The sequence below is a fragment of the Dermochelys coriacea genome, chromosome 13, assembly GCF_009764565.3.
Source record: "Dermochelys coriacea isolate rDerCor1 chromosome 13, rDerCor1.pri.v4, whole genome shotgun sequence".
Taxonomy (NCBI): domain Eukaryota; kingdom Metazoa; phylum Chordata; order Testudines; family Dermochelyidae; genus Dermochelys; species Dermochelys coriacea.
In genome coordinates this window covers 19,823,886-19,836,257 of record NC_050080.1, presented here as the reverse complement: position 1 = coordinate 19,836,257, position 12,372 = coordinate 19,823,886, and the positions used below count along the sequence as shown (strand labels likewise).

Sequence of the window (12,372 nt, the reverse complement as noted above, 5' to 3'; positions counted from 1 at the left end):
CTTAAAGTTCTCAATTGCTTTGGGTCATTTGACTCTCCTGTTGGTAAAAAGCAGCTACTTGCTTATCTGCCCTAACTCCCAGCATCCTACTAGTGTCTTTCTTCTGCATAGACCTCAAGCCAGAATCCTAGGTACTCTGGGCTCACTGTCATCTTTAAGCAGATTCAGTTGGGTCTTGTTCTTCCCATCACTCCTAGGACTTCTGCTCTTGCAGCTCCACCAACAGCAATGGCTACATTCTACGTCTGGCTTGTGCATTTCATTGTTCATCGGAGGGCGAAATCCTGGCCCCACTGAAGTCAACGGCAAAACTACACTGACTTCAGTGGGGCAAGGATATCACTTGGGAGTGTCTTTGCAGCTTCGTCCTAGGTATCTGATATAGACCATTGCTATAGATCAGTAGTTCTTACGTACCCCTGGGGGTACATAGACACCTTCCAGAGGGTACATCAACTCATCTAGATATTTGCCTAGTTTTACAATAGGCTACATAAAAAGCACTAGCGAAGGCAGTACAAACTAAAATTTCATGCCAAAAATGACTTTGTTATACTGCTCTATATTCTATACACTGAAATGTAAATATAATATTTATATTCCAGTTGATTTATTTTATAATTATATGGTAAAATGAGAGTCAGCAATTTTTCAGCAACAGTGTGCTGTGACATTTTTGTATTTTTATGTCTGATTTTGTAAGCAAGAAGTTTTTAAGTGAGGTGGAACTTGGGATTACGCAAGACAAATCAGACTCCTAAAAGGGGTACAGTAGTCTGGAAAGGTTGAGAGCCACTGCTTTATAAGGACCATTGGCCTGCTCTAGGGTAGCAACCCTACATTTCTATATTAGTCTTTTCCTTTCAAGCTTTTAAACAAGAGGAGGAAAGTGGGAGACTCTTCAGTCTCCCACCCCCCCTTAAAATATACCAAATTCCGTGTCTCCTATTTTGGATACTTGGGGCCAAATTACCACCAAGTTTCCACAAATACACCAACAATATTTGTGGGAATACGTTTACCCATGTAACATTGCACACATTTGGTCATGTAAATAGACACTTATGTACAATTGCCCAGTTTGCATATACAAATACTGGTTTGAGGGTTTTGCATGTACCAATGGAGGCATGTGTGCATGCACATACCCAAATTTTGAAAAATATGGGTCTAACTCCTAAGAAAAATGTGTGCATGAATTGGGTACCTCGTCTGTGTGCAAATGATTGCACACTCAAACTGAGGACTGCATGCTCTACTGTATGTGTAACTGATTGTGAAAATATGGAGTAAGATTGTGCATTCTTGCCTGCACATTTGTCCAAAATGTACACATTGGTCCCTCAGGTTATTTCTTGTGAATTTTTCCATAATTTCATGACTCGCAGGGTGGGGGACCACGGATGTTGCTGTGAAATCCTACGTCTCACAAATGCATAAAGAAACTACTTTTGCCTTTTTGTATCAGAGGCGAGGCACAATGTGATTCCTAGCACTTGTGTAGTGCTCATTGTTAGCTACCAAATCTAGAGATGCAGTGCTATTTACCAGTGATCACTTGGAGCTCTGAAAACAAGGTAGAGGAAATTCTAACAGGCTCAGATCTCACTAGAAAGATTTGATTGAAAAGGAGGGTATATTGCTTCCACTTGGGCTTTATATCAATCCTTACTGTGCAAGGAAAAGCACAAACCACCTGACAATTCCTCCAAATACTGACCCCCTTTGAAATAAGAGTCAACTGATGTTAAACACATTTAGAAATGTAAAGCAGTTACGCCTCCCATATGGTTTATTCTGGATCTCGTAGTTTTCTAAGCATGAGTAGCAGTGACACTCATTATTCTTTCCAACATGCAAAAGGCACAAGAAAGTGATAAACGTGATTCTGTGCAAAGTGTCTCTAAGAAAATACACAGGTAGAAAATTACTGAGAAGAGCCCCCAACAAAAGAGAAAACAAAAGCGTCTTCAGGCAAGTGCAGAAAAGTTCTTAGAACACTTGCATTTTTCAGAGTCCCGAGAACTCCGTTGGTGAAAGGTGCTTTGCAAATCCAGGAAAGGAAAATCAAGGCAAAGAGCTGCGAGGCTAAAAAAAAATCTGTGTGACAGAATTCAGCCTGGAAGTCAAAATATCACTGAGAAATAAATGTGGCTCTTAGTAAAAGACACATGTTAAACATTTAAAAAAAAAGAAAGCAGATGTAGAAGGTGGATACATTCTAAGAGCAGCTCATTAAAAATATTTGATTTAATGGAAATAATTAAAAAATGAATAATTAAATCATTCAACTCCACCTTGATCTTGACTGGCTACTGTACCCCCAACTGGCTGTGTCCTCTCTGCTTCCAGGAAAGACCCCAGATCAGAAGAGTGTAACTGTTTCTAGAAGAACGTCCCCTCTACTTGCACTTGTGAAATGTGTGATGCAGCCAATGTACATTTTGAAAACATAAAGGTGTACAGCACAGAGTATCCAAATCCCATAGTGTAACCTGGTGTTTTGAAAACTTTCCAGAGTTGCCATCTCTCTTCCACCGGAATTTGCCTGCTCCGACAGGTGTGTAAGCCCAGTAAGTGCCTGAGTATGACACTCACCGGTTGCTACTGTTTAATACTTAAACCTAAAAAAAGCCATTTATAAGTTGACTTATTTTTGTGTCTTATTTCCTTGCAGTACAAGTTTCTACTTCTAGACTAGGGAATGTTACATCAATAATATAATTATTCATACCTTGTTTTAAATTTCATTACAGTTACTTTGAAGATTCATCGTGATTTCACACAGCACAGAGACACCAAACTAAACACCAAACAGCCAGCATTAGATGTATTTTTTCTTTAAATACCAATAAGCAAAATATCCCATTCCCCCCAAAGATCCCATAAGGAAGGAGGCTCCAAAGAAGGAGGGGGGTTTCCGTTTGACAAGCCGGAAGGCATTGGGTACCACGGCCGAGAGAAGAGTGGTGTGTATGTCTCCCAAAACTTTCCTGAAGGCAAAGCGGTTTTGTACCCTGTCAAAGAAGGACTGTAGGTTAGGTCTGCTGCCATCTTCCCAGTATTTTTTAGACAGTCCTAGAAACTTGAGGCGGTGCAGGGTGGCTCCCAGCAGGATGTCGGCCAAGGTAAAAACGCATCCGCAGAGCCAGAGTTCGCACTTCTGCCCTGGAGAATTAAGCCACAAAAACAGACAAGATGAGAACAAGCTGCTGTTTGGAAAATTGGGGCCTGGTCCAAAGCCCATTGAAAGCAATGGGGAGTCTTTCCATTGACTCCAGCAGGCTTTGGATTAGGCTCTAAGTATTGCTGCAGAGGTCGAGCTCATGAAGGAGCTGGTCTTCTGCAATGAGTTCCTAGGGAGTTGAATTGGGCCCTGGGGAGTTTTAAAAAGCTGGACTGTGAGAACTTGCTGAATTTAGAACTAGCTGTGAACCTCTTCTGTGGGCTCATTATAGATGGTAGTTCCTTATCCTGCTTCCAGTGAGGTTAACGTCAAAACACCCTTTGGCTTCAGTGGGACCTAGTAAGTGTCCCAGTGCCAAATGAACAGCTGCCCTATGCACTCAGGGAGAGCAATTACCTTTGTCCTTGGCTGCTGGTTGAACATAGTGCAATGTTTCAGAAATGAAGGAGGCCCCAGTGTCTCGGCCAGTATTGTTCCCCATTTTCTATATTAGGGAAGTTAGAAATACTTGGGAATCCAATAAATTTCCTACAGAATGTGGGACTCGGTATAGCTGCTGGTCCCGCGCCTACAGCTCTTCCTGCTGCCACTAACAAGCACCCTCATGACCTCTGGCGAAACTCTATTCCAAGACACCAGAATTATCAGCACTTCTGTGATGGGAATCAGATTGCAGGGGGAGGCAATATTTAATGCTGACATGGGCTATGAGAACAGATACCGCAGGGTGAAAGGCTCCCAGTTACAGGCTACCCTAAGCTATAATGTCACAGGAGAAATGGTCTCAAAGAGAGTCTATGATGGGGTGGAGGGACTCCTGCATCGGCACTGGCCAGGAGGGGGTTAAAACACTTCTCCAAACAGCCTTCTATCCCTGTACCATGCTAACAGGCAGGGGCAGTAGCAGGAGAGCCTTGTTAGTGACAGCAGCTGATTCCCTTAAGAGTGGGGGTTACATAAACTCACAGCAGAGCAAGGATTAGAGCTGAGAGAAGGGAAAAGGAGGCAGTAGGCTGGCTGGGGTTTCTGTCTCTCCCTTTAGGATTTTAGACTCCCCTGAATCTCTTGCTACATTCTGTAGCTGTAGGAAGCTTCATTGTTTGACCCATGGGAGAAAATGTTTGGAAGTTAAATGCCCTTCATACATTTTTCCAAAATCAATAAACAGGCAAAATCTCTAGTGCTTCTGAGTGCTGGGACATGAGTAACTTTCCAATAATAAACCATTGGGTGCAGTACAGAGCCAGGGAGCCTCGCTACAATAATACACTAGTGTGTGTAGCAGAGCACTTAAGAGCAACCCTACAATAACAAACCAGGATTTGCAGGGCGTGAGTGCTCATGAACAGACCTGCAATGACAGACCAGTGAGCCTAACCTGTAATGTGGGGAGCTACCCTCTGCTATAAAAGGTTAAGCTTTAGTAGGAGGTTAAAAGTTGTCACACGTCCTGCAGGATATGATGCTAGACCACGCTTCCTATGGACTCTCACACAGATGCAGGGATGATTTTTTTGGGAAGAGGGAGACAAGCGAATAAAGCCAGGCTAGATTACAGTAGCATCTGTGCTGTGTTGACTTGCAAGCTATTTGTTGTTGTTGTTAGGTAAATAAGTTATCCTAAAACCTGCCTCAGTCATCTCTGATATACCACAAACCCTACATGTCCTTCTCTGAAGGACACCTCACTAATCTGAGGAGATACCAGAGGGTTGACAATAGCTAGAGGAGAAAGGGAAAGGCTAAGTAGAAGAGCAGACCCAACCCCGAACAGGCCACATTTGGGGGCCTGCAGGGGGGATAGTGGTGGATTCCTAGAGCTCTGGGTTCATGCAGAGCACTGGCATGGGGTGAGGTCCAATCTGCTCATTAACAAACAGTTCTGTTTGTCAAAAAGCAAACCTACTTTGGCATGAACTCTACCTCCCCCCAGCTTGTTCTTCCCCTCCCTGCCAGCACTCCAGGCAAGGACTGTGTCCTGAATTATTCCTGCACTGTCCTGATTCTGTGGTAAACATTTAAATGGGGGCGGCTCTCAGCCCAATTCCACCCTCCGAATAAATTAGAGCCATGGAATTAACGACAGAGAAAGAACTCCTGTGGACCAAAGGGAAGCCTAGTATTTCCCTTCTGAGGAAACCTGATCTCTGCCCTCTTTACCCTTCCTGAGCCTGTCTCCTTGTTGCAACCACGAAAGGGAAAGTCCCCCTCCACTGGCGTATGCTCCCCTATCTGGGGATGAAGATGCTGTCCCCTCTGCTGTAGTGTAAAAACATGCATTGCACTGAATCAAACCTTACTTGTCGTTTATTATTACTGTTAGTTATCTCATTATTAACCCAATCTCTAGCCTTCCAAATGTCCATACACTTTACAGAGAGTAGGCAAGACCTGGTCCCTGCTCTGGAAAGCTCGTTATTAGGCAAGTGGACCAGAAACAGACAATTTTTGGCACTGCCCGGGCAGGGAGCTGCCAACAAGGGGTGCCTGCCTGCTTTGAGAGACTGTAGCAATGGAGCTAATGTTAATTGCAAGGCCTGGTTTTTATTGGCTTGGCAGCTGTCCTAATACTGCCAGACACACACAGCAGGTGACAGCACCGGTGCCTACTGGCAGAAGGGGTTTTACAGCACTGGTAGGCCACCATGGGGGAGACAATCTCACCCCAGGACTCAGGCCCATGTCTATAATGGGCCAAACCTGAACACCCCAGATAGCGTGGAAGTTCAGATTGAGGTTTTTCACAACGGGGGTCCGTCTCTAGTACAAAGCAGGATGGCCGTAGCCCAGCGTGTGAGTCACACATCGCCCAGTTTGTTTTACACAGCATCCCTGCCCTCTGTTAGAGAGGCAGGCCAAAGGGTGGCAGATCCCAGCCCGTGAAGCCCCTTCTGGATCCAAGCAGCCGGGGAGCTGGAGCACTACGTTTCAGGCCCTGTAGCCTCAGTGGCTGGAGCTCTGTACTGAAGATGAGGGCTGCTGCAGTGCAGCTTGTGAGCAGTTGTCTAATAGTTGGCACCAATTGGATAAAGTTTGGGCGCCCCCTGCTACGAAGCAGGAGATAGGGACCAGCCCTGTCTAAGTGGGAAGGAAACAAAGTGCCTTTGAGAGACATTAGCGGTGGCCCTTGGCTTCATGCCCCAGAAATCTCCCATCAGAGGGCACCATAATTAGTACTAAGCGTGTGTGTATCTGTTAATGAGACTATTATCTGCCATGATTAGCAGGTGTAGGCACAGACTCACTCATGTGACTACATGGCTTTCCATAATCCCCGCACCTGTGGGGTTTGCTGGGACTGAACTTGATAGCTATTAAGTCCCCATGTTGCTTTTGACTGGGATTGACACAACTCCCATTACACTCAGGACCAGTTATCTTGCCCTGGAGAGTGAGATGGCTGCAGGAATCGTTGCTTGACGAACCAGTTCCAAGATCTGTTCCAAACCTGCCACCCACGATTTTCAGTCCTGCTTGTCACACTGCTTAGAACCACTTTCATTGCATAGTGCCTGAGAGCGTGCTGGGTGCTTCACAGAAGTGACAGTCCCTGCCCCAAAGAGCTTATAGCCTCCACTGTACTCATGACAACGAAAGAGGGTGGCTAGCAGAATGAAGGGGGCAGGCCAAGGAAACAAAAGATTAAAGGTTATTAAGAGAAGGGCGATTCCTATGAATCCTTTGTTAAGTATCAGTGAGGATCTGTTCCTTTCATTGGCAGCATTGGCCTTTGGGATGACTCTGTTCAGAGCAGCAATCTCCAGGGGCTTCCCACATTCCTGGCAAGCCGTGTCCCTGTCTGTTATACAGCAGCTCAGTTCCAGATGGAATCTTTCTCTGCTCACATTCCTGGCTTCCTGCGGGTGTGGGGGTGGAAGCCCGGTTGGGCTGCTTTGCTCTTGTCTGGTAATTGATAGCTTTCTTTTCATCAGGCTTTCACTCTCTGTAATTGGGAATTAATTGAATCTTTCAGGCTTCTGCAGGCATTTTATGTAGTACCCATAAAATACCTGCCCTCCAGGAGCAGCACAAACACACTCTGGGTTTTCCATTGACACTCCTGTCGGTTTCAGCACAGCGGGGGGACCATAACACCCCCTTCCCAAAGTCTCTGTGGCTGGGCAGATGCTGGTGGTTCCTGCTGTGGCCTGTGTGCGCATTACAAAGCATTCACTGAGGGACAGCTGAACCAGTCATGTCCTTGGGAATAACCCTGCTTTCAGGAAGGCTGAAGCTTGATGACAGGCAACCGCACAGCCTCCTCTGGAAACCCAGACACCGGAGACCAGGCTGCTGCATCAATATCAGAACACAAGGGGAGAGGAATGACAAAATGGAAGAGAAGGAAAGCACAGGAACTGCAGTGTGACCAGTGATGTATATGAATTGTGATGTGTACTTTCTGATGGTCAGAGCATGCGATGTGCAATCACGAGGTCTGAGTTCTAGCCCCAGCTCTGACACTGACTTGCTGTATGACTCTGGGAAAGTCACTTAATCTCTCCATGGGTCCCTGTCTAAAAGGATACTGATCTACCTCACAGGGGAAGGGATGGTATGAGCCTTAGTCAATTGGTATTTGTGAAGCACTTTAGGATCTTTAAATGGAAAGCGCTAGAGAAGTACAAAGATTTAGCGTTATTTTTAATGGAAATGTCACCCCATCAATCTGTTTTCCCTGGCCCTAAACGTTCAGTGATAGATGATCAGAAATACCGGTGAGCAACTGCAGGCCTAATTTGCACAATCAATTTCCTTGATTGCATGCAATAGTTGTCCATATGTATATGTAAATAATTAGTGAGATTTATAAATGGTCAATTGTGCGCCCAAAATCCAGGTTATAAATGTGCATTTACAAAAACTTTGCACGCATATTAGGTGTACAATTGCAAATGCATTAAGAACAGAAGAACGGCCACACTGGGTCAACCTATGGTCCATCTAACCCAATATCTGTATTTCATCTGCCATTCTGCTGCCCAGTCACCTAGTTTAGTGAGATCCTTTTGTAACTCTTTGTAGTCAGCTTTGGACTTGACTATCTTGAGAAATTTGTATCATCTGCACATTTTGCCACCTCACTGTTCACCCTCTTTTCCAGATCATTTATGAATATGTTGAACAGAATTGGTCCCAGTATAGATCCTTGGAGGACCCCACTATTTACCTCTCTCCATTGTGAAAACTGACCTTTTATTCCTACCTTTTGTTTCCTTTTAACCAGTTATTGATACATGAAAGAACCTTCCCTCTTATCCTATGACTGCTTAGTTTGCTCCAGAGCCTTTGGTGAGGGATCTTGTCAAAGGCTTTCTGAACATCCAAGCACATTATATCCATTCGATCACCCTTTTCCACTGGCTTGTTGACCCCCTCAAAGAATTCTAATAGATTGGTGAAGCATGATTTCCCTTTACACAGGCTGTGTTGACTCTTCCCCGATGTACCATGTTTATCTATGTCTGATAATTTTGTTCTATAGTTCAACCATTTTGTCCAGGACTGAAGTTAGGTTTACAGGCCTGTAACTGTGAGGATCGCCTCTGGAGCCTTTTTCAAAAATTGGCATTACATTAGCTGCCCTCCACTCATTGGTACAGAGGCTGATTTAAGTGATAGGTTACAAACCACAGTTAGTGGGAATATTTTTCTACATTTTTTTTTTGCCATTTGCATCCATAATCACTGAGGCCTGGTTCACACTACAGAGTTAGGTTGATGTAAGGCAGCTTAAATCGACCTAGATCTGTAAGCGTCCACACTAAAATGTAGCTCCCAACAGTGTAACTTGCCCACTACGCTGACGTAATAACTTCACCTCCGCAAGTGGTGTAGCGCTTAGATCGATGTAGTTGGGTTGATGGAGTGTCAGTGTAGACACTGTGCTGCTTACCTCGACTGTTGCTGCCTTTCAGAAGCTGTCCCACAATGCCCCACACTGACAAATCGACGCAAGCGCTCCCAATGAGGACATGCACCGCTGACACAAGGAGTGCAGTGTGGACATGCAAAAGAGATTCAATTACTGTGGTCGCTGTATGTCGATGTAACTTAGGTCAACTTAATTTTGTAGTGTTGACTTGCCCTGACTATCTTATAATATGCTATCACTTTGGACCTTTTGTATGACTCCCCCATTCCCAAGGAATTTCACAAACAAGTCACTGGGAGTAAATAGAAGCTTCTCGAATTAAACAAACGCCGATGATTTACAAAGCCATAAACCAAAGCCTGCACAAGCCAGTGCTAAAATATACTGACAAGGCCACTTATTAGAAATGTCATGTTTATGCAGAAAAGGCCAGTCTTTAATCCCCCCCACTGCCTGAGCAGTGAAGGCTGCTCAATCTCTCTCTACAGAGAGTGCCCTGCTGTATAACCCAGGAGCACTGATTTATTTAGCTCTTTCTAATGCAGCTGTGTATTTCCAAACCCTACTCAATGCATCTAAGCAGAATTCCTTGCTCCCCTCCTACTGCACGAGAAGTGTGACCATTTGAGGTGTTTTCAGTAATACTCCTGGCCTCCCTGAAGTTGCATTAATGATTGTAGTTCCTCACAAGCTTGTTTGGGCTTCACACACAAACTACTGTTACTTTGCAATGGACTTGGCCACAACTGGAGCAGAGGAAGTTCCTCTGCCCCACCCCAGCTCTGATGTTTTCCGGGGTCATTGTGTAATGTCAAAGCAGCGCTCACCACACCCTGGCTTCCCGTGTAGGCATGTTCGATGGGAGGTGGGTGGAGCAGTCGATCTGAATGGCAAATAACAAGTCACACCACTGACATTTCATCATAGCAGTTGAGTGCAATACTCCTCTGCCTCTGAACTTTCATCTGGTTTCTTGGGTGGCTCATTATGAGGTGTCATCACGCAACCAGCAGAGGGGAGTGAAAATAGGGAGAGAGGGATGTGTGGAACCATGTAACCTGAGCACCTGAGATCAGCAGGGAACCCTTAACCCCTTGTGTGCTGCACCACACAGGTGTTACTTCCTAGGTGGTTCCTCCCAAGGTATCAAAACAATGTCACCCCAGGGATATGGGTAACTATGGTAAAGAGAAGGAAACGCCTCACAATAACCGCTGGATGAGAGGGTCTGACTGTCGTGGTGCTGCAAAGCTACTGCTCTGTACTGGGCCAGAGCATCAGCAGTGCCTTACAAAACACCTCACAAAGCTGCCTACCTTGATACTCGAGTTTCCTCTTCTCCAGCTCGGCCTCAATCTGGTCTAGCACCATTCCCAGCTCGCCAAGGATTTTCTTCAAATAGCTCACATTGTCGTGTTCCAGGATCTTGGCCTAAATAAAAGCCAAAGGTTTACCCTGAATGGGGTGGCCCTAAGACCATACGTTCCTCGCACAGGTGCTCTTGGCACTAGAATGGGTGCAATGCAGAATGTACACAGTACCTTCTAAACCCCTTCGTCATTCTAGTTATTCAACAGCTGCAGGAGGAGTTCACCAGACTCTTGAGAGGAGATTCATCTATGTAAAAGTGACTCCCTGCTGAGACCTACTCAACCATGGGGAGGCGACTTCCATTTTAGCCCAGCTCAGCACAGTTCCTACTAGCTTTGGCTAAGAGAAAGCAACTCCTAGCCCAAGGTGGCTTCCAGCCGAGACCAGCTCAGCAGCACAGCTGCTCACGGCTCAGCAAGGGGTGGAGGACTCCCAGGTGAGACGAGCACAGCTGAGCTCTTGCTACTTTGGCCAGTAGAAGCAACTCCCTGGTAAGAGCAGCTCAGCATAGATCTGACTGGATCAGCCAGAGAAAGGCACCCTTTGGGCTCACATAACGGAGCTGCTTCCTGGAGACCACACAAGCCTCAGCTGGCATCCCAGTCGGAGTGAAATTCAGGATGCCCCCTAGGGAGTCCAGCCCCGAGAGGGGTGGGGGGAAAGAAAGGCTCTACTAGTGGTTTCAGCGCACTTGGGAGTCTGGTCCCCAAATGGTACAGACACAACATGAGGGTGAAATATTGGGAGGAAATATTCAGCACTTTAGAATGGACCCAAATGCTTCCCTGGGCTCTCAGTAGTATCAGGGTCCCAACAATGGGTGCCCTTGGCTGTTCTTTGGGGTCCATCCTCCCTCTCCCTCCTAGAAATAAAGTCCCAGGTGTTGCTGTAGACGTCTTACCATTAGTTTCTTCTGTTTGGAAAGGTATGGCTCAGTCAGCTGGGGCTCCCCTTCGTAGTCCAGCTTCATCAGCTCCGTGCTGGCATTAGCTAAGTGTCCTTGGGGGAGACAGAAGGACAGTTTGGGGGAACTGTTGCATCCTCTCGCACTGCAGATGGAAGGCTAGTGGTGATGCCGACCTGGCACTGTGTGAAAAGAGCCTCTTGGCTACAAAACTGTCATTCTCCCCTCATTCATTACACCAGGAAAAGTGGTTTCTACTGCACACCTGTCTATATAGTGGCCTCATTCAGCTTTGGTGGAAGCCTTGGTGACTTCCGTTTGAAGCCATTCTTCTGTGAAAATGGTACATGTCCAGCTGAGGATGAGTCAATATTTTACCCCTGGGTAGTGGGCAGAATCCAGATCTACTTGCAGCCAAAAACTGCAGCTGCCCATGGACCTTGTGATTGTGCAAATCCTGGTAAAAACATGAAGGTAGATCCCCAGGTAAATCGGCGAGGTTCTACTGAAATCAGTGTACACCAACTAAGGATCTGACCCATTAATTTTCACAGCAAATATTTGCCGAGCCATTTTGTTCAGCTCTGGCGGGTTTATCCTTGGAGAGTGTAATTGATAGGGATTTGCGAGCATCATCTAGAGAACAGTTTGAAAACAAGGCCATTAGTCTATAAATCACCTTGAGGTGCAGTTCATTTGTGTAAAAAGTGCTACTTGAATATGCAAGAATTTACACTACCAGAAAGCATGTCAGCATATGCTTAAATCCCATTGAAACTGGTGCTTTTCTCAATCTGGGCCATGTCGAGCAAAATTCTGTTCTCAGTCCACTGGTGGTTTCAATGCAGTTACTCCAGATTTTACAGAAGTGTAACTGGGATCTGAATCTGTTTTATTAATAATAATAACTGATCATTAAAAAGCAACAGCCTGATTTAAGCTAGAGATGAGAACACTTTCCACTGTGAGCAAGAGGCATGGCTAGCGCCATTATACCAGGAAGATACATACTACCCCAGCAACAAGGAGTACTAA

General features: G+C 45.6%; 1 protein-coding gene across 1 annotated transcript in view; it reads right to left on the bottom strand.

The window, feature by feature from the left end:
- Nucleotides 1-1,106: 1,106 nt before the first annotated feature.
- The window catches only part of GDAP1L1 (ganglioside induced differentiation associated protein 1 like 1), a 33,992-nt gene continuing 22,726 nt past the window's right edge, over nucleotides 1,107-12,372 (bottom strand). Inside the window, exons 4-6 of the mRNA XM_038370509.2 lie at nucleotides 11,335-11,432; nucleotides 10,379-10,493; nucleotides 1,107-3,168 (exon numbers count right to left, since the gene is read on the bottom strand). Of these exons, the coding sequence (XP_038226437.1) occupies nucleotides 2,825-3,168; nucleotides 10,379-10,493; nucleotides 11,335-11,432 (557 nt within the window). The 3' untranslated portion in view covers nucleotides 1,107-2,824. The remainder of the gene's footprint in view (nucleotides 3,169-10,378; nucleotides 10,494-11,334; nucleotides 11,433-12,372) is intronic.